General features: G+C 42.6%; 1 protein-coding gene across 3 annotated transcripts in view; it reads left to right on the top strand.

Annotated features, from left to right (window-relative positions):
* ipo13b (importin 13b) overlaps positions 1-18,284 on the top strand; it is a 253,469-nt gene extending 235,185 nt beyond the window's left edge. For all 3 annotated transcript variants that reach the window (XM_072510858.1, XM_072510859.1, XM_072510857.1), the window contains 4 exons: positions 4,570-4,628; positions 11,557-11,646; positions 13,806-13,987; positions 17,107-18,284. In XM_072510858.1, coding sequence (XP_072366959.1) covers positions 4,570-4,628; positions 11,557-11,646; positions 13,806-13,987; positions 17,107-17,203 — 428 coding nt within the window. In that variant the 3' untranslated portion in view covers positions 17,204-18,284. The remainder of the gene's footprint in view (positions 1-4,569; positions 4,629-11,556; positions 11,647-13,805; positions 13,988-17,106) is intronic.
* Positions 18,285-18,547: the final 263 nt, after the last annotated feature.

The raw sequence follows: 18,547 nt of genomic DNA, 5'->3' as shown, positions 1-18,547 counted from the left end.
GATTATTACTAAACGGCACCCTGGCGACTTCTCTCAGGTGTAGCTGGTGAGTCCTGGGCGGCAGGTGAATCCGGTGAATGTACGGCTCATTTAAATATGCTGACCTGGATCACAAATTTCAACAGCCTTGTGCAAATACCCAAATCTGACGCAATGAGGTCGCTGAACCGCACCCCTAGTGTTGGCTCAGGTTTGAAAACTACCGTGAAAGTAAAGGCGGCATCTTATAAGGGCACAAGTTTGGGGGCATTGATAACAGCACCTCTGCCATTCTTGCTGGCCCGGTACTCCACAAGCCCAGTAATAGTGGTGGCTCTGAGAGTCTGGGGCAGTGGAGGAAGCATATGAGAGTTGAGGGAGCATCGGTCTGGGCCCCGATTTGTAATAATCACCGCTTTGTCCCGGGGAGGTTGGATGGGTTTTTCAGAGGTGGCAGAGAGCAGGGATTGAGAGGATGGGAGATTTATTTATAGCTTGGAGCTTTCCCTGTTTGGAGGAGTTGGAGGAGAAGTTTGAATTGCCGGGAGGGAATGAGTTTCGATACGGGATTTTGTGCGAAGTCGGGTTTCGACATTTCCGCTCCGACTGCCACGGGGGATATAGGTCAGGGTAGTTTCTAGAACGGGGGTGGGGGAGGGGAAGGTTTCGGATATCACAAAGAGCTTATGGAGTGGGAGGTAACTCAGATAGATGAGCTAAAGCGCAAATGGGAAGATGAGCTGGGCGGGGGGGGGGAGGGTGGGGGGGGGGCGGGGTGGGGGGGAGGTGGAAAGATAGAAGCGGGTCTGTGGGCGGACGTTCTGAGCAGGGTCAACACGTCCTGATCATGTGCTAGACATAGCCTGATACAATGCAAGGTGGTTCACCGGGCACACGTAACGGTGGCCCAGATGAGCAAGTTCTTTGGGATAGAGGACAGGTGTGCAAGGTGTGTGGGAGGGCCAGCAACCCATGTCCATATGTTTTGGGCATGTCTGAAACTTAGAGGATTCTGGCAGGGTTTTGCAGATGTCATGTCCACGGTGCTAAAAACAAGGGTGGTGGCGAATCCAGGGGTGGCGCTTTTTGGAGTATCGGAAGATCCTGGAGTCCTGGGGCAAGAGAGGCTGATGTCTTGGCTTTTGCCTCTTTGGTAGCCCGGAGATGGATATTGCTAGTGTGGAGGGACGCGAAGCCCCCGAAATATGAGATCTGGGTTAGCGACATGGCTGGGTTGCTCAGACTTGAGAAAATTAAGTTTGCCTTAAGAGGGTCAACGCTAGGGTTCATCTGGAGCTGGCAGCCGTTTGTCGACTTTTTGGGGGAAAACTAAACTGTCAGCAGAGGCAATAAAAGGGGGTGGGGGGGGGAAAGTTATGCTATTTTCTGTTTAGGGTAAGTGGGATTAGCAAGGGATGGAGATGTTTATATGCACTATGTTTACATTTGTATTTGTACTGTTTATTGTTATTATTATAACATTACAAATACCTAGATAAAACATTTTACAAAAAAAAGGAAAACTACCGTGAAGCTCGCAGGCTGCATATTTGGCTTTTCTCACCATATGGAACAGCAGTATATGCAATTTCAAAGGGGAAGCGAGAGTCAGTCAGCTGGAGGGCAGGGGCCTATGAGCTGGCAAAGCCAGGAAACCCAAGATCCGCTCCGATTTAAATATAGGCCGCCCCCCCCCATCCTCACCACGGTCACCGAGACCAGCCCCATGAAAAAGGGCAATGCCTCTCCCAAGCTCCACAGAAAAGGTGAATCCCCCCACACGCAGAAGGGCAACCCCAAATCGATAAGTGGAAGCCCCAAAATGGAGCTCCCCATTGCGCCTCCTGGCAGTGTCAGCAGGGGACAATGCCCAGGTATGTCCCTTGCCACCGCGCTGCTGGACTTACCTGTGGCCCCCGGCATGGTTATCTCAACGGGTTATCATTTTTGAAAACCAGTAGAGATTTGAGCTGGCATGATGTCATGCCAGCTGGGTGGAAAATTAGGATGAAGGCGGAAGTAGGGGTATCAAGCTTGCTAATGTGATGTTAATTCATGTAAATCAGGCTCCAAGGCGTGAATCTGATTATGCCACTAGCGGGGGCTGGGGAAGATCTCATTCTGAGATCTTGCCGGCGTACATCCCTATGGCCTCTCGTGAGATTTAACAGTGATCATGGGATTTGCACACGTAGTCAACAGGGCTGGTAGATTGCTCCCTGACTACCATGTGCTGGGTAATTTGTGATAGCAGCAAAGGGTGAACGTATTTTCTCTCTCCTGGTGTAAAAGCGACTAACATCTACACATGGTTCTTCCAAACAGCCCAGTCAAATTAGGAACTCCTGATGTAGAGAACAACTGGCATAAACCAGAAGTTACAACACTGCATTTAGTATGCTCATCTGCACAAATATGCAACCTTTATTGCCCCTACCATAGCATTCCTAACATTAGTCTAACATCTGTCATTGGGAAAGTGGTGGAATCCATTCTCAGTCAGTAGTAGCAAGGCATTTCAAAAAACATAATATAATCAAACAAAATCAACGCAGCTTTATGGAAGGAAAAGTATTTACAAATTTATCAGAGCCCTTTGAGGGTGTAACAAGCAGGGAATCTGTAATATATTTGGATTTCCAAAGGTTGTTCATCAGGTGCCACTTAAAATGTTGCTGCACAAGATGAGGGCTCATGTGTTGAAATATATGACTCTCGCTTCCCCTTTGAAATTGCATATACTGCTGTTCCATATGGTGAGAAAAGCCAAATATGCAGCCTGCGAGCTTCACGGTAGTTTTCCTTTTTTTTTGTAAAATGTTTTATTAAGGTATTTGTAATGTTATAATAATAACAATAAACAGTACAAATACAAATGTAAACATAGTGCATATAAACATCTCCATCCCTTGCTAATCCCACCTATCCTAAACAGAAAATAGCATAACTCCTCCCCCCCCCCCCCCCCCCCCCCACATGGTTAGAGATGTGGCTAACAAATAGAAAGCAGTGTGTTGGATAAATGGATCTTTTTCAGGTTGGAAGTGTGGAGTGCCATATGGATCAGCCGGGGACTGCAACTATTTTCAATCAATATTAATGTCTTGGATGAAGGGTCCGAGTACATTGGAGCCAAACATTCTCAAAGCACAAAGATAGGTGGGAGGAGGACTAAATGTCTTCAAAGGAGTATGGGTCGGTTAAGTGAATGGGAAAAATTTTGGCAGTGTAGTATATGTGGGAACATGAGACTATCCATTTTAGTAGGAAGAATAGCAATCAGACATTATGTCAATGGACAGAGACTATAGAATGCTGCAGCTAGTAATTGGGAAGACAAGTTGCATGTTGGTCTTTATAGCAAGGAAGATTGAATATAAAAGTAGAGGAGTCTTACAACTGTAGGTGAGACAATATCTGGAATACTGCATACAGTTTTGATCTATTTGCTTAAGTAGGGATATATTTTCATTGGAGGCATTTCAGAAAAGGTTCACTAGATTTATCCCAGGAGTGAATGGGTTGCCTTGTGAGGAAAGGCCGAGCAGGTTAGATGTTTGCCCACTGGAGTTCAGAAGATTGAGGTATGATTTTATTGAAATATTTTAAGATTGAATGATTTTGATAGGGCAGATACAGAGAGTACTAGATATAGGGGGACATAGTTTAGAATACAGAATTGTTTATTTAAGCCTAAAATGAGGAGGAATTGCGTATTTCGGAGGGTTGTCAATCATTGGAATTCTCCACTCCGGACTGAGTCATTGAACACCTATAAGTGTAAGACAAACAGATTCTTGAACCTTAGGAGAGTCGAGGGTCATGGGAAACAGTTAGGAAAGTGGAGTTGAGGCCAAGATCAGATCTGTTCTTAATCTTGAATGGCATAGCAGGCTCAAGGGATGAAGAGGCCTGCTCCTGTCCCTATTTCTTATGTAATCTCTGGGTAAACAATTTTTAATCTAGCACAAGAATAAGACAAGGAGGTGTAATAGCAAAATACTACAGATGCTGGAAATCTGAAATAAAAACAAAATGCTGGAAATATTCAACAGGTGTGCATCTGTGGAGAGAAACCAAATTCATGTTTCAGATTGATGATCCTTCCACAAATCCTGTCTAACCTGCTGAATATTTCCAGAATTTTCATACTTCAGAAAGGAAGGACTTCTATCACTGACATACCACAGACCAGTCATTCATTTGCTTGTTAACAGCTACCCTGGCTGAGCTTACAACTGGAAAAGAGAGCTGTATGACTCCAATTCTGGAGCAAACCTATCAAAGCAGCAGCTGGAGCTAATATATTTGGTGCATGCTATTCTTGAAGTTGCAGAGGGGCATTGTATTAATGATGCAGTATAAAATATTCATTCATCTGCTACACCTGGGCTCACGGTACTCAACTGGTCTGATGCAAAATTACTGTCTGTAGTAAAGTGAAGCAGTAAATTAATGCATGCCTTTGTGTAGAGGTGAGAGCTTTCAATGGCTGTTTATTCCACTCTTGGTATTTTTGTATGTATATATGTATGCCTGTGCAGAAGCTGATGACTGTGACCCACAATTATCTGTTCCTTTTTTATTTAGGGGTCATATCTTTAAAGTTTCCAGAAGCCCCTACAGTGAAAGCAACATGTGCATTCTTTGTAAGTATTCCTCCTGTTGTGGTCTGACTTTACTTAATTAAGAATGTTCTCAGGTGTATGTGAGAGAATAATATTTAGACCATAATCTCTGCCCCCCCATTTTGTTTCTTTTATTTTGCATGTGTTGGTTTTAATTTTCCTTTTGCTTCCGGATGATAGTTGATCACTATTCTGCTATTCACATCTCTTCTGGACACATCTTCGGTGGGATTCTCCGTCCCAGCGGCCCCACTTTCTGGCACAGCGGGGGATTCTCTGTTCCCGCAGCCAGCCAATGGGGTTTCCCATTGTTGCCACCCCACGCCGTCAGGGAACCCGCAGGCATGGGTGCGCTGCCGGCAAAGAGGAGGATCCCGTCTGCGGAGAATCCCGCAGCTTGAGTTTATTTGCTTGTCTCGATACCACTCCAGTTTACAGTACGGTGTCATTTGATGTCTCATCTTCCACCTTATCCCATAAGACATAGGAGCAGATTTAGACCACTCAGCCCATCGCTTCTGCTCCGCCATTCAATCATGGCTGATATTTTCTCATCCCCATTCTCCTGCCTTCTCCCCATAACCCCTGATCCCAGGCTTCCTTTTTGTCCTTTTTCTACACTTCCCCATTTGGCCTACTGGAAACTGATTGCGTTTCTAGGTTTTCTCAGTTCTGACAAAAGGTCAACGATCTGAAATGTTAATTTTGTTTCTTCCTCCACAGATGCGGCCAGGCTTACTGAGTATTTCCAGTTTTTATTACATTTTAATGAATTAGTTTCAGAATCTTAGTCTTGTTACATTCCCAAGGCATTACATGACATAATACCAGTTCAGCGGAATTGTCTTTTCACAGAAGACATCCTACATTACATTATGATTATCTTTATCAATAAAGCAGTACTGTAAACTATTAGTTTACAACATTGTGTAACTACTAACACAGACTGACGATATAGCAAAAAAAATTCAGTTTACAACAATGATATAGCAAAGAAAATTCTTAAAACCAAGGATATATAGAGTAAAACGCCATTATTTTCCCCTTTTGACTTTCAGCTTTTGATTATAATTCGTTCTGGAACCTCTTGTATCTTAATTCATTTTGGTAACTTGGCTTTAATTAGCAAAGCTCAATTGGTCATTCTTTTTGCGAGCTTGGATAATTACTTACTATTTGACTGTGGGGAGTAATCATAGCTAAATCTGGCCCAGTATCTACGCATCCAATGTCAATAGATAAGATAGCAATAAAAAGTGTAAACCCTCACAGTTTTTTATGGTTTATCAGCTCAGGGATTCTACCCAGTCACATTTTTTCCCCCAGATTAAGGGATTGAACCACTTCTACTATATGTGGTATATTTCATTGCTGGGAAGACACGTAAAAGGAATTTTAATGGGATATGTTGGTATCATAGTGTATTGATGTGATGTATTGTTCTCTAGTTAATGTTAGTCACTGATAAAAACATCAGTGAATACAGGAAAAGTAACTCAAATCATATTGGGTGTGATATATCATAAGAACGGCAGCCAATCACAAGGTTAAGTGAATCATAGGTCAACGGGAAAACTATTTGTGATTAAAACATGACCTTTTCAACCTTCATAATCTTTTTTCCATAATCACAACTTTGCATGATTCTACATTTTGTTTCTTTCTACCAAGCATATTTAAAGTGTTATTTTATGGCAAATTGCTGTTTGAAAAGAAAATACATAATAGGGCAAACATAAAATACACAACATAGACACGGGCATCGGGTGTAGTAATACTTGGTAGAGAAGATGTGGGAAGAGGTCAGATAAGTCCATAAGAGGGTCGTTTAGGAGTCTGGTAACAGCGGGGGGGAGATCACACCTGGAGCACTGTATGCAAGTTTGGTCTCCCCACCTAAGAAAGGATATATTTTCCACAGAGGAAGAGCAGCGGCGGTTCACTAGGCTGATACTGGGGTTGGTGGGACTGTCCTATGAGGAAAGGTTGGATCAACTGGACCGGAGTTCTGATTGAAATGTGTAAAATTCTAACAGGGCTGGACAGACTAGATCCTGAGAGGATGTTTTCCCTAGTTGGGAAATCTAGAACCAGGGGACGCATTCTCAGGATACAGGGTAGATTATTTAGGACTGAGATGAGGAAACATTTCTTCAAAGGGTAGTGTTACCAAAAAGGCCGTGGAGGCCAAGTCACTGAATGTATACATGAAAGATTTTTTTTTAGATTTTAATGGCATCAAGGGGTATGGGGAGACAGTGGGAATATGACATTGAGACTGAGGATCAGCCATGATCATATCTTATGCGAAGCAGGCTTGAGGATCGAATGGCCTACTCCTGCTCCTAATTTCTATGTTCAATTCCTCTTGTAATAAAGAGTAGCATTCCATTAACCTTCTTGATTACATGCTGTACCTGCATACTATTGTTTTGTGACTAATGCACTAGGATACCTAGATCCCTCTGCAGCACAAGAAATCTACAGTTGTACTCCTTTTAAATAATATTCTGCTTTTTTATTCTTACTGTCAAAGTAATGAACTTCACATTTCCCACATTTATACTCCCAACCGCCAGATTTTTGCCTACTCACTCAACCTAGATATATCCACCTGCAACACCTTATCTCTTCTTTGCAACATACTTTCCTGATTTATTGTCAGGTGTACCGAGGTACAGTGAAAAGTATTGTTCTGCGTACAGTCCCAGCAGATCGTTCCATACATGAAAAACATAGGACATACGATAAATACATAATGTAAATACATAAACACTGGGTGAAGCATATGGAATGTAGTACTACTCAGTAGAGTAGATGTGTGAAGAGTTCAGTTCAGTCCATAGGAAGGTCATTCAGAAGTCCGATCAACAGCAAGGAAGAAGCTGTTTTTGAATCTATTAGTGCGTGTTCTCAGACTTTTGCATCTCCTGCCCGATGTAACAATTTGGAAGAGAGAATAACCTGGGTGGGAGGGGTCTTTGATTATGCTGCCCACTTTCCTAAGGCAGCAGGGGGTGTAGACGGAGTAATCGATGGGAGGTGGTTTTGCGTGATGGACTGGGCTGTGTTCATGACCCTCTGTAGTTTCTAACTGTCTTGGGCCGAGCACTTGCCATACCAAAGTGTGATGCAGACAGATAGGATGCTGTCTATGGTACATCTATAAAAATTGGTGAGAGTCAATGTGGACATGCTGAACTTCCTTCGTTTCCTGAGGAATTATAGGCGCTGTTGTGCTTTCTTGGTCGCAACATTGTCTGCAGATTTATCTACCATGCCTTCGCTCCCCTCATCTATTGCTGTAAATTGTAAAAAGTTTAGTCGCGGTCTCTCGCGCTTGTGCACTCCCATGCGCAGGATCACCCTCCCTTGCTCACTTGTTGACCCTGGAAGACTAACCTTGACGGTGAGTTATTCGACCTTTAGAACATAGAAAAATACAGCACAGAACAGGCCCTTCGGGCCACCATGTTGTGCCGAACCTTTGTCCTAGATTAATCATAGATTATCATTGAATTTACAGTGCAGAAGGAGGCTATTCGGCCCATTGAGTCTGCACCGGCTCTTGGAAAGAGCACCCAACCCAAAGTCAACACCTCCACCCAACACGAAGGGCAATTTTGGACACTAAGGGCAATTTATCATGGCCAATCCACCTAACCTGCACATCTTTGGACTGTGAGAGAAAACCGGAGCACCCGGAGGAAACCCACGCAGCCACGGGGAGGATATGCAGACTCCGCACAGACAGTGACCCAAGCCGGAATCGAACCTGGGACCCTGGAGCTGTGAAGCAATTGTGCTATCCACAATGCTACCGTGCTGCCCTTAAGAACAAATAAATCTACACTATATCATTTTACCGTAATCCATGTACCTATCCAATAGCTGCTTGAAGGTCCCTAATGTTTCTGACTCAACTACTTCCACAGGCAGTGCATTCCATGCCCCCACTACTCTCTGGGTAAAGAACCTACCTCTGACATCCCCCTTATATCTTCCACCATTCACCTTAAATGTATGTCCCCTTGTAATGGTTTGTTCCACCCGGGGAAAAAGTCTCTGACTGCCTATTCTATCTATTCCCCTGATCATCTTATAAACCTCTATCAAGTCGCCCCTCATCCTTCTCCGTTCTAATGAGAAAAGGCCTAGCACCCTCAACCTTTCCTCGTAAGACCTACTCTCCATTCCAGGCAACATCCTGGTAAATCTCCTTTGCACCTTTTCCAAAGCTTCCACATCCTTCCTAAAATGAGGCGACCAGAACTGTACACAGTACTCCAAATGTGGCCTTACCAAAGTTTTGTACAGCTGCATCATCACCTCACGGCTCTTAAATTCAATCCCTCTGTTAATGAACGCTAGCACACCATACGCCTTCTTCACAGCTCTATCCACTTGATTGGCAACTTTCAAAGATGTATGAACATAGACTCCAAGATCTCTCTGCTCCTCCACATTGCCGAGAACTCTACCGTTAACCCTGTATTCCGCATTCATATTTGTCCTTCCAAAATGGACAACCTCACACTTTTCAGGGTTAAACTCCATCTGCCACTTCTCAGCCCAGCTCTGCATCCTATCTATGTCTCTTTGCAGCCGACAACACTATCCACAACTCCACCAATCTTCGTATCATCTGCAAATTTACTGACCCACCCTTCAATTCCCTCATCCAAGTCATTAATGAAAATCACAAACAGCAGAGGACCCAGAACTGATCCCTGCGGTACGCCACTGGTAACTGGGATCCAGGCTGAATATTTGCCATCCACCATCACTCTCTGACTTCTATCGGTTAGCCAGTTCGTTATCAAACTGGCCAAATTTCCCACTATCCCATGCCTCCTTACTTTCTGCAGAAGCCTACCATGGGGAACCTTATCAAATGCCTTACTAAAATCCATGTACACTACATCCACTGCTTTACCTTCATCCACATGCTTGGTCACCTCCTCAAAAAATTCAATTAGGCTTGTAAGGCAAGACCTACCCCTCAGAAATCCGTGCTGACTATCCCTAATCAAGCAGTGTCTTTCCAAATGCTCAGAAATCCTATCCATCAGTACCCTTTCCATGACTTTGCCTACCACCGAAGTAAGACTAACTTGCCTGTAATTCCCAGGGTTATCCCTAGTCCCTTTTTTGAACAGGGGCACGACATTCGCTACTCTCCAATCCACTGGTACCACCCCTGTTGACAGTGAGGACGAAAAGATCATTGCCAACGGCTCTGCAATTTCATCTCTTGCTTCCCATAGAATCCTTGGATATATCCCGTCAGGCCCGTGGGACTTGTCTATCCTCAAGTTTTTCAAAATGCCCAACACATCTTCCTTCCTAACAAGTATTTCCTCAAGCTTACCAGTCTGTATCACACTGTCCTCTCCAACAATATGACCCCTCTCATTTGTAAATACAGAAGAAAAGTACTCGTTCAAGACGTCTCCTATCTCTTCAGACTCAATACACAATCTCCCGCTACTGTCCTTCATCGACCTACCCTCGCTCTAGTCATTCTCATATTTCTCATGTATGTGTAAAAAGCCTTGGGGTTTTCCTTGATCCTAACAGCCAAAGATTGTTCATGCCCTCTCTAAGCTCTCCTAATCCCTTTCTTCAGTTCCCTCCTGGCTATCTTGTATCCCTCCAACGCCCTGTCTGAACTTTGTTTCCTCAGCCTTACATAACCCGTTTCCATGGCAACACACATCACATAGGCCTGTATCGAGGAAGACATGCTGATTAGATATCCCTGAGTCCCCAGTTCTCTTTTATCTTGCAAGTAAATGGACAGTTTAAAGCACAACTGTTTATAGCCTGGCATTGTCAACACTTCTCTTGGACTTTGGCGAGACTCGGTCTATCCACTGTTAGCACCCAGGCTTCTGCCTTTGTGTTGCAAGTGCAAACAACTTTCACCTTCTTCCCAATCAAGTGAGGGCTGCATGATGCACAGTGGTTAGCACTGCTGCCTCACAGCGCCAGCGATCGGGGTTCAATTCCGACCTCTGTTGACTGTGTGGAGTTTGCACGTTTTCCCTGTGTCTACGTGGGTTTCCTCTGGGTGCTCCGGTTTCCTCCCACAGTCCAAAGATCATAGATCATAGAATTTACAGTGCAGAAGGAGGCCATTTGGCCCATCGAGCCTACACCGGCTCTTGGAAAGAACACCCTACCCAAGATCAACACCTCCACCCTATCCCCATAACCCAGTAACCCCACCCAACACCAAGGGCAATTTTGGACACTAAGGGCAATTTATCATGGCCAATCCACGTAACCTGCACATCTTTGGACTGTGGGAGGAAACCGGAGCACCCGGAGGAAACCCACGCACACACAGGGAGGATGTGCAGACTCCGCACAGACAGTGACCCAAGCCGGAATCGAACCTGGGACCCTGGAGCTGTGAAGCAATTGTGCTATCCACAATGCTACCGTGCTGGTAGCTGGATGTGCAGGTTAGGTGGATTGGCCATGCTAAATTGTCCTTTAGTGTCCAAAGGTATTGGTGGGGTTACGGGGAAAGGGCGGGGGATTTGACCTAGGTCTCTTTTGTACGATAGGTGCAGACTCGATGGACCAAATGGCCTCCTTCTGCACTGTAGGTATTCTATGGCAATCTAGACCCCCTTTGATCTCCAACAATCAAACCACTCAGGTTTTCTGTCAGGCAGATTTCAAAATCGATCATATGATGCCCTTCATCTTGCCTTAATACATGGTCCCAAAACATCATAATCTTCTAAAACTCGTTGGTACTATTTGCCTTTACTGTGTAAAATAGAGTGGTGACCATACGTTGAATGGAATGAGTCACTTGGGTGTTCATGGTGACTCGCAATGTAATATCACAATTAAAGTCAATTCACAATGCCTGCATGCCATTGCAAAAATCAGTTAGTTTTTCTTGATTTGTTATTTCCGTTTCCTCTGTTAGACTGAGCTGCTGCCACGTTGTCGGGAAATACAGCCTATTGGCTTAGTTGTTCATGAAAATGGGAAACTCTTGCTACAAGCAACTCTAGAAGTAAGTAACCATGGAAAACAGTCTACTTTGAAACGGTTATATGATTATGGCTCTGACGGGACCAAAATGATTGACATTACAATTACTTTGCAGTTAGTTATTTATCGGCAGATTGGCAACATGAGCAGACAGGTGCCAGATGTGGTCTATTGTGGGGAGGTGCTGGATAATGTGTTTTGCAAAGAGAGTAAAGGAATATGAATGTAAAATCAACAAAAAGCTGCTGAAGGATGTAAAGGAACAAATTTACCCAAGAGTACAAAAGAGATAATTCCTTGAATATGCAAGCAAAAAAAGATAAATTTGTGCAGGACAATTTGGAGGTCACCTTTAAAGCAAGGTGTATAGTTTGCCATCATAAAATGCACATTAAAGCCATAGATGCGTGTAGAGTGGATTCACCAAAATGGTGAGCACCAGAGATGAAAAATACAGTTATTTGGATTATTTCCACTGGAGCATAGAAAGTTGCAGAGATTTAGGAGGTTTTTACAATCATGGAGAGGTTTTGATAGAGTATAGGGAAATATTATTTCCCCTGGCAGGAGTATTGGTGACAAAAGAATTATCAACTAAAAATGTTTTCCGGAATTGAGAAATAGTTTGGAGAAAAGCCCACACACAAGAGAGTTGCAAGAGTATGGAATGCTTTGTCACGGGGACTAGTTGAGGCAGAGTGGATAAGCAGCTGATGTATTCAAGTGGCACATACTCAGAGTGACAAGGTGACACAGTGGTTAACATTGATGCCTCAAAGCGCCAGGGACCTGGGCTCGATTCCGACCTCGGGTAACCATCTGTGTGGAGTTTGCACTTTCTCCCTGTGTCCGCATAGGTTTCCTCTGGGTGCTCCGGTTTCCTCCAACAGTTAATAAGTGGATTGGCCATGCTAAAATGTCCTTTGGCATGAGGTTACAGGGCAGGGGATTAAGCCTATAGGGTGGTCTTTTTAACAGTGCAGACTTGATGGGCCGAATGGCCTCTTTCTGCACTGTAAGGATTCCTGATAACCTACTTGCCAGAGTTCAGTTTGCCTTTCTCCAGGATCACTTGGTTCTAATTCTTAACATTAAGGTGATGTTCGACCCAGTATGATGCTAGGGAGTCCTAGTGAAACTTGGATTTGTTAATTGTCACAGGTACCAGGGTACAGTGAAAAGTATTTTTCTGCGAGCAGCTCGAACAGATCATTTAGTCCATGAAAATAAAATAAAATAAAAATACATAATAGGGCAACACAAGGTACACAATATAAATGCATAGACACCGGTATCGGGTGAAGGATACAGGTGTGTAGTATTAATCAGGTCAGTCCATAAGAGGGTCATTTAGGAGTCTGGTAACAAACTGGTCAATACTGCTTAGAAAACCATTTCGGGGCAGCACGGTGGCGCAGTGGTTAACATTGCTGCCTACGGCGCTGAGGAGTAGGGTTCGAATCCCGGCCCTAGGTCGCTGGCCATGTGGAGTTTCCACATTCTCCCCGTGTCTGCGTGGGTTTCACCCCCACAAGCCAAAGATGTGCAATACAGGTGGATTGGCTACGCTAAATTGTCCCTTAATAGGAAAAAATAATTGGGTACTCTAAATTTATTTTAAAAAAGAAAACCAATTCTCCAATAATCTGAGCTGTACCTAACACAAAGGAAGATGGTTGAGATCATTGGAGGCCAATCATTTCAATCTCAACATCACAAAATCAGATTATCAGTCATTATTACATTGCTGTTTGTGGGAGTTTGTTATGTGCAAATTGGCTCCCACATTTCCTACGTTACAAGAGTAACCGCACTTAAAGGTACTTCAGTAGTTGTAAATTGCTTTGAGACATAGTGATGTCAAAGTGGCCGTGAAAGGTGCTATTACTATGTTCCAAAAGAACTGGTATGAGATCACATGGCAGGATTGGATCCTTTTTTGTTCTACAACCATGCTTTGAGTTAATGGTTCTAATATTATTTACTATCTCCGTCCCCACTCCACATCATTACTTTATTTTTTCCATCTAATTATTTGTTGGTAGTGTATATTTTTTATAAATGCTGCATACTGTGTGTAATGATCAGTTACAATTGAATCTGAGCTCTAAACTATTATTAATGAAAGTTCTGATTTTTCCTTTCGCTGATAAAATTAACTTCATTGTTTATGTTTGCTAGGCTATTGGTGGACAAGCCCCAAGAAGTCTGATGGATCATTTTGCAGAGATACTGTTTGCTTTAAACAAGCATTGTGTTAGTTACTTGAGCATTTGGTTGAAGGAAGTGATGCAGCAACAGAATTTCCCATCAAGTCGCCTTACACAAATACAAAAAGAAACATTTAGCCAACAAATTTTAAGGTATGTGTGTTCAAAATGTATATGCCATGCATTCTATGACCTAATTTTGAAGTTTGAAAATTGCTATGCCTCCCAGAGTGAGAAATGGGAATGGGGCAGAATTGTGAAAGCTGGCAGAGGTTTGGTTGGGGAGGGGGGGGGGGCTGATTTTATTATGTCACGCCCACCAGCCCAAGGCAAGAAAGAAATTGTGCGCACGCATGTCATGGGGCTTCGCAGCCAATCGCAGGACTGTTTCAAATGGAGTTTCCACTCCACTGCCACCATCGCCCTCATGGGGAGAGGGAGTTCACAATCCCAGTTGATCGTTCAGTGTCCCAAGTGTGGGACACTGGCATTTGCCAAAGCTAACTATTAATTTTGTTGTCATACACCAACTATTTGGGAACTGTTTCCAATATCTTTATAGTCTTCAACCTGCTCTTATAGTTAGTATATTCCTTTTTAATTTTAGTTTTACCTATAATTAGTAGAGACAAAACTGCTTTTATATATCCCATAGAAAGCAGATATAGCAAAATTATACAACTTCAGCAGATACAGTTCATTAGAGGCCCCAGTGAGAAGTGATGAGAATATATTAGAAAGGAAAAGTTGAAAATGTGTAGTACCATCTTTTTGCAGTTTAACTTGCAGCCCATGTTTTTAAGTTGATGTTTTAAATCATCAATTTTCTTTGTATTTGGGTATAGAAAATACAACTATTTGGCTGTGGTAAATGTCAATCCATTCATCTGATGGATATTTTCTACCTCTGTTGCCTCTTTAATTTGAACAATGTCATTGTCATCCTGAACAGGGGCTGGTTTAGCTCACTGGGCTAAATTGCTGGCTTTTAAAGCAGACCAAGGCAGGCCAGCAGCATGGTTCAATTCCCGTACCAGCCTCCCCGAGCAGGCGCTGGAATGTGGCGACTAGGGGCTTTTCACAGTAACTTCATTGAAGTCTACTCGTGACAATAGGCGATTTTCATTTCATTTCATTTTCAACAAGTCTTTCGGGATCACTGTGTAAACATCCATGAATACAGTGGACAAAAAATGCAGAGAGTTATTCACAATGTCATTACTCTGCCCACTATTTTGTGAAGTTCCTTTATGCAGGGTATGAATGTAAAGTTTGGGTTCGATCTTAAATCGGTAGCTTTTCTCACCCTTATTTTCAAACGCCCCCATGGCTTTACCCTTCTTTAACATTGTAACTTCCTCCAGCCCTGCAGCCCTCCGATCCTCTAATCCTAGCATCTTGAGTATCTTAATCACTTCACCATTGGTGGATATACTGTCAATTGCTAAGGCCTCGAGCTCTGGAATTCTCTCCCTAAACCTCTCTGCCTCTCTATCTCTCTTTCCTCCCTTAAGACCACCTTTAAAGCCTGTTTTCTGACCTAGTATCTGCTTATGTTGCCCGGTGTAACATTTGGTTGATAATCCTGTGAAGTACCTTGAGATGTTTTACTGTGTTAAAGTTGTTGTTTAAATGCAATTTGTTTTTGTTGTGAATCATGTTCAGTGCTCTCAAGTCAAGTACAGAACATAGAACATACAGTGCAGAAGGAGGCCATTCGGCCCATCGAGTCTGCACCGACCCACTTAAGCCCTCACTTCCACCCTTTCCCCGTAACCCAGTAACCCCTCCTAACCTTTTTGGACACTATGGGCAATTTAGCATGGCCAATCCACCTAACCTGCACATCTTTGGACTGTGGGAGGAAACCGGAACACCTGGAGGAAACCCACGCAGACACTGGGAGAACGTGCCGCCTCCGCACAGTCAGTGACCCAGCGGGGAATCGAACCTGGGACTCTGGCGCTGTGAAGCCATAGTGCTTTCCACTTGTGCTACCGTGCTGCTAAAAAGAGTTTTTTTTTTAGTTCTAGAAATGTGCCTCATCTTCTGTCTCCAAAGAAGTCCCTTTCATTATTTTTCGTTTTGAAATTGTTGATGCCGAGTTGAGGGGCCATGGGGCAATGGTGCGGTAAGAGCTTTTTGAGAGCTAGATTCAGATTACTAAAATGCTTTTCTTAAATCTGAAGTGAGACCTGCCCCATTTTTGAGCAGCATTCACGCAAAAGGTCCTCACAGTGAGCATGAGCAAACAAAATCTTTTAACGGTTTTGCAAAGAAGCCATCATTTCCATAGAAAAGTTACTAACGGATGTCCTGATGCATTGTTTGTGGTGAAGCAAAGATTTTCATGGCAGCCATGAAAAAAACCCAGAAAATTCAGTGCATGACAAAGGCACAACCAGCATTGTAAGAGCAAATGAGCGATCAAAATTGAAAGATTTGAAATAATTCTGTTTCCTGAAATTTTCACACACTGATTGAATTAATGATTTAATTCAGTATGAATGTGGAGAACAAAATGTGAGTATATAGCAACGTAGGACTTGAGAGCAGAAGGAGGCCATTTGGCTCTTTTTAAACCTGCTCTGCGGTTCAATAAGATCATGGTTGATCTGATTGGTCTTAACTATACTTTCCTCCCTGCCCCCCCCCTTAACCCTTGACTCCCTTGTCTATCAAAAATCTATCCAACTCAACCTTGAATAAATTCAATGAATGCCAAAGTGTGAAATGTAACATTTCAACAAGGAAAATAATGAAAAATTTAAGGCTCAATGTGTGCAGGGAGCAAGAGGCTAAAAAGCATCCTGTCTTTTTTTTTTTCCTTGAAAGCATGGAAAAATACTTCCAATCTCATTTAAGGTGTTGAAACATAAAATGTGAACTGAAGAAAGGACAGGGGACATATGGCTCCAAATACTTTCCTTCATTTTCAAGCACTATAAATGAACACTCTGCAAAATGGCTGAGCTAAGCTCAAATAAGGCAAATGGACAATAATGAAAGGTATCATCACGTAGTGTGACTGGATTGAATGTTAGTATTTAGTAAGGAGGTGTAACAGATATGCTTTTTATAAGTAATGTAAAGAGGATTAGTTTTTCAAGCATGACTTTGCCAATTTTCATTGTGTGTGTGAAAACCTATGACATGGGAAGTGAAAGCGTGACAGCAATTAGTCACGAGGAATTTAATACATCATGGACCTGTGCTTACAGTATGATACTGTCAAATGAAAAAAGTGAATTTTAACTTTTGCTGTTTTACAGAGATCGAGTGAATAAAAGGAGAGTTAAGGACATTGTTAAGGAGTTCACGTTACTGTGCAGAGGTCTTCATGGCACAGAATATGCAGCCGAGTATTGAAGCTGTGTAATTACGTTGAAGCGTCACTCCTTTAATAGCATGCTTCCTACATCCTCAACATATTTGCACCGTTTCCTTCTGTAAAAATGCATTCTAGCGTGAAGGATTTTTTAAAAGCAACAAATGGGCTTCTGTCTGCACTACAGGATTCGAGAGAAAAAGATACATGCACTTGTGTGCAGCCATGTTAAGAGGCTTTGTTTTTAAATAAAGGACTTCCTATCATAGGATTTGGTCATTTAATAGAGGAAATGTGCCAGGAATGTTCTGGCATCAGCTGCCCTGACTTGCAAGTAATTTGTGTACATGTTCTGTGTCGTAATTAAAGCTTTATGGAAGCAATATAACTTGCTGATGGAGTCCTGTGATTTTGGCACTTTGTAAACACAACAATATCTTGTGGAGGGAGTTAATCCCAGATGATTCAGCTGTGAAATATTACTGGTGATGCTGCTACAATGTTTGGAACCATTTTAAGCAAATCTAGTATTTTAGTTTTCTTTTGTTTTTAATTTAATGACGTGACGTGGGCTCCTGTTGTTATAATGTAAAAAGTGGAGAATGTTGCAACAGTCTGGGAATTTTAGAACTTTTTGGACCGTAACAATTGCTCTTTGAGAGTTTCAAAACTTTGCATGTTTATTTCAAAGAAATGAAAAATGCCAGTGCTTTGAGTCATCCATTCTGACTATAGATAAAGAAAGACTTGGTCTACATGAAGGTCCTCGCTAATGATACTTCTGGAATAGTTAAAGCAACGAACTGATGAAAAGCAGTCCAATTTCTCCAAAGCTTTGAGGCTCTGTAAGCTTTGTTACAGCCCTATTTCATTTTAAATCTTTTGTAATATATGCTGTGTGCTACTTTCTGTACAAAGACCAGTACCACCTTAATGTAACTCCAAGCTGTCCTTGTTATCTTGTAACTTGTTTACTTGTGCTTCTAGACTTTCTGGAAGTTCCACAACCATGGCATATATTCTGGTCTCGGAAGTAATATGGAAAGCCCACTAGTAAAATCTCGATAAGAAATGACTCTGTAGCCTATTGGTTTTCTATTGTGAAATAAAGCTTCACTTCTATGTGTTTGATTTTTTTTTTTGTTTTCTCCCTCTGCCCCCAAATCTTTTTTTACATACATTATTACTGCAGATCAGAAAGAACTGGGGAATATCCAACTGCTCCATAACACTGTAACCACTTGAAATGTGTAGGGAAACCTGTGTAATTAAGAAGCTATGTTTGCAATAATCATAATTCCAAGACTCCACATTGTGCTCTGACTTGAAGCTGCATTAGGATAACATTTGTTTATAAAATCACTCTTCAGGGACCATTAAGAAAG

The sequence above is a fragment of the Scyliorhinus torazame genome, chromosome 7 (assembly GCF_047496885.1).
Source record: "Scyliorhinus torazame isolate Kashiwa2021f chromosome 7, sScyTor2.1, whole genome shotgun sequence".
Lineage (NCBI taxonomy): Eukaryota > Metazoa > Chordata > Chondrichthyes > Carcharhiniformes > Scyliorhinidae > Scyliorhinus > Scyliorhinus torazame.
Note: the sequence above shows the minus strand (reverse complement) of the source record. Positions and strands in the feature narration are given on the sequence as shown.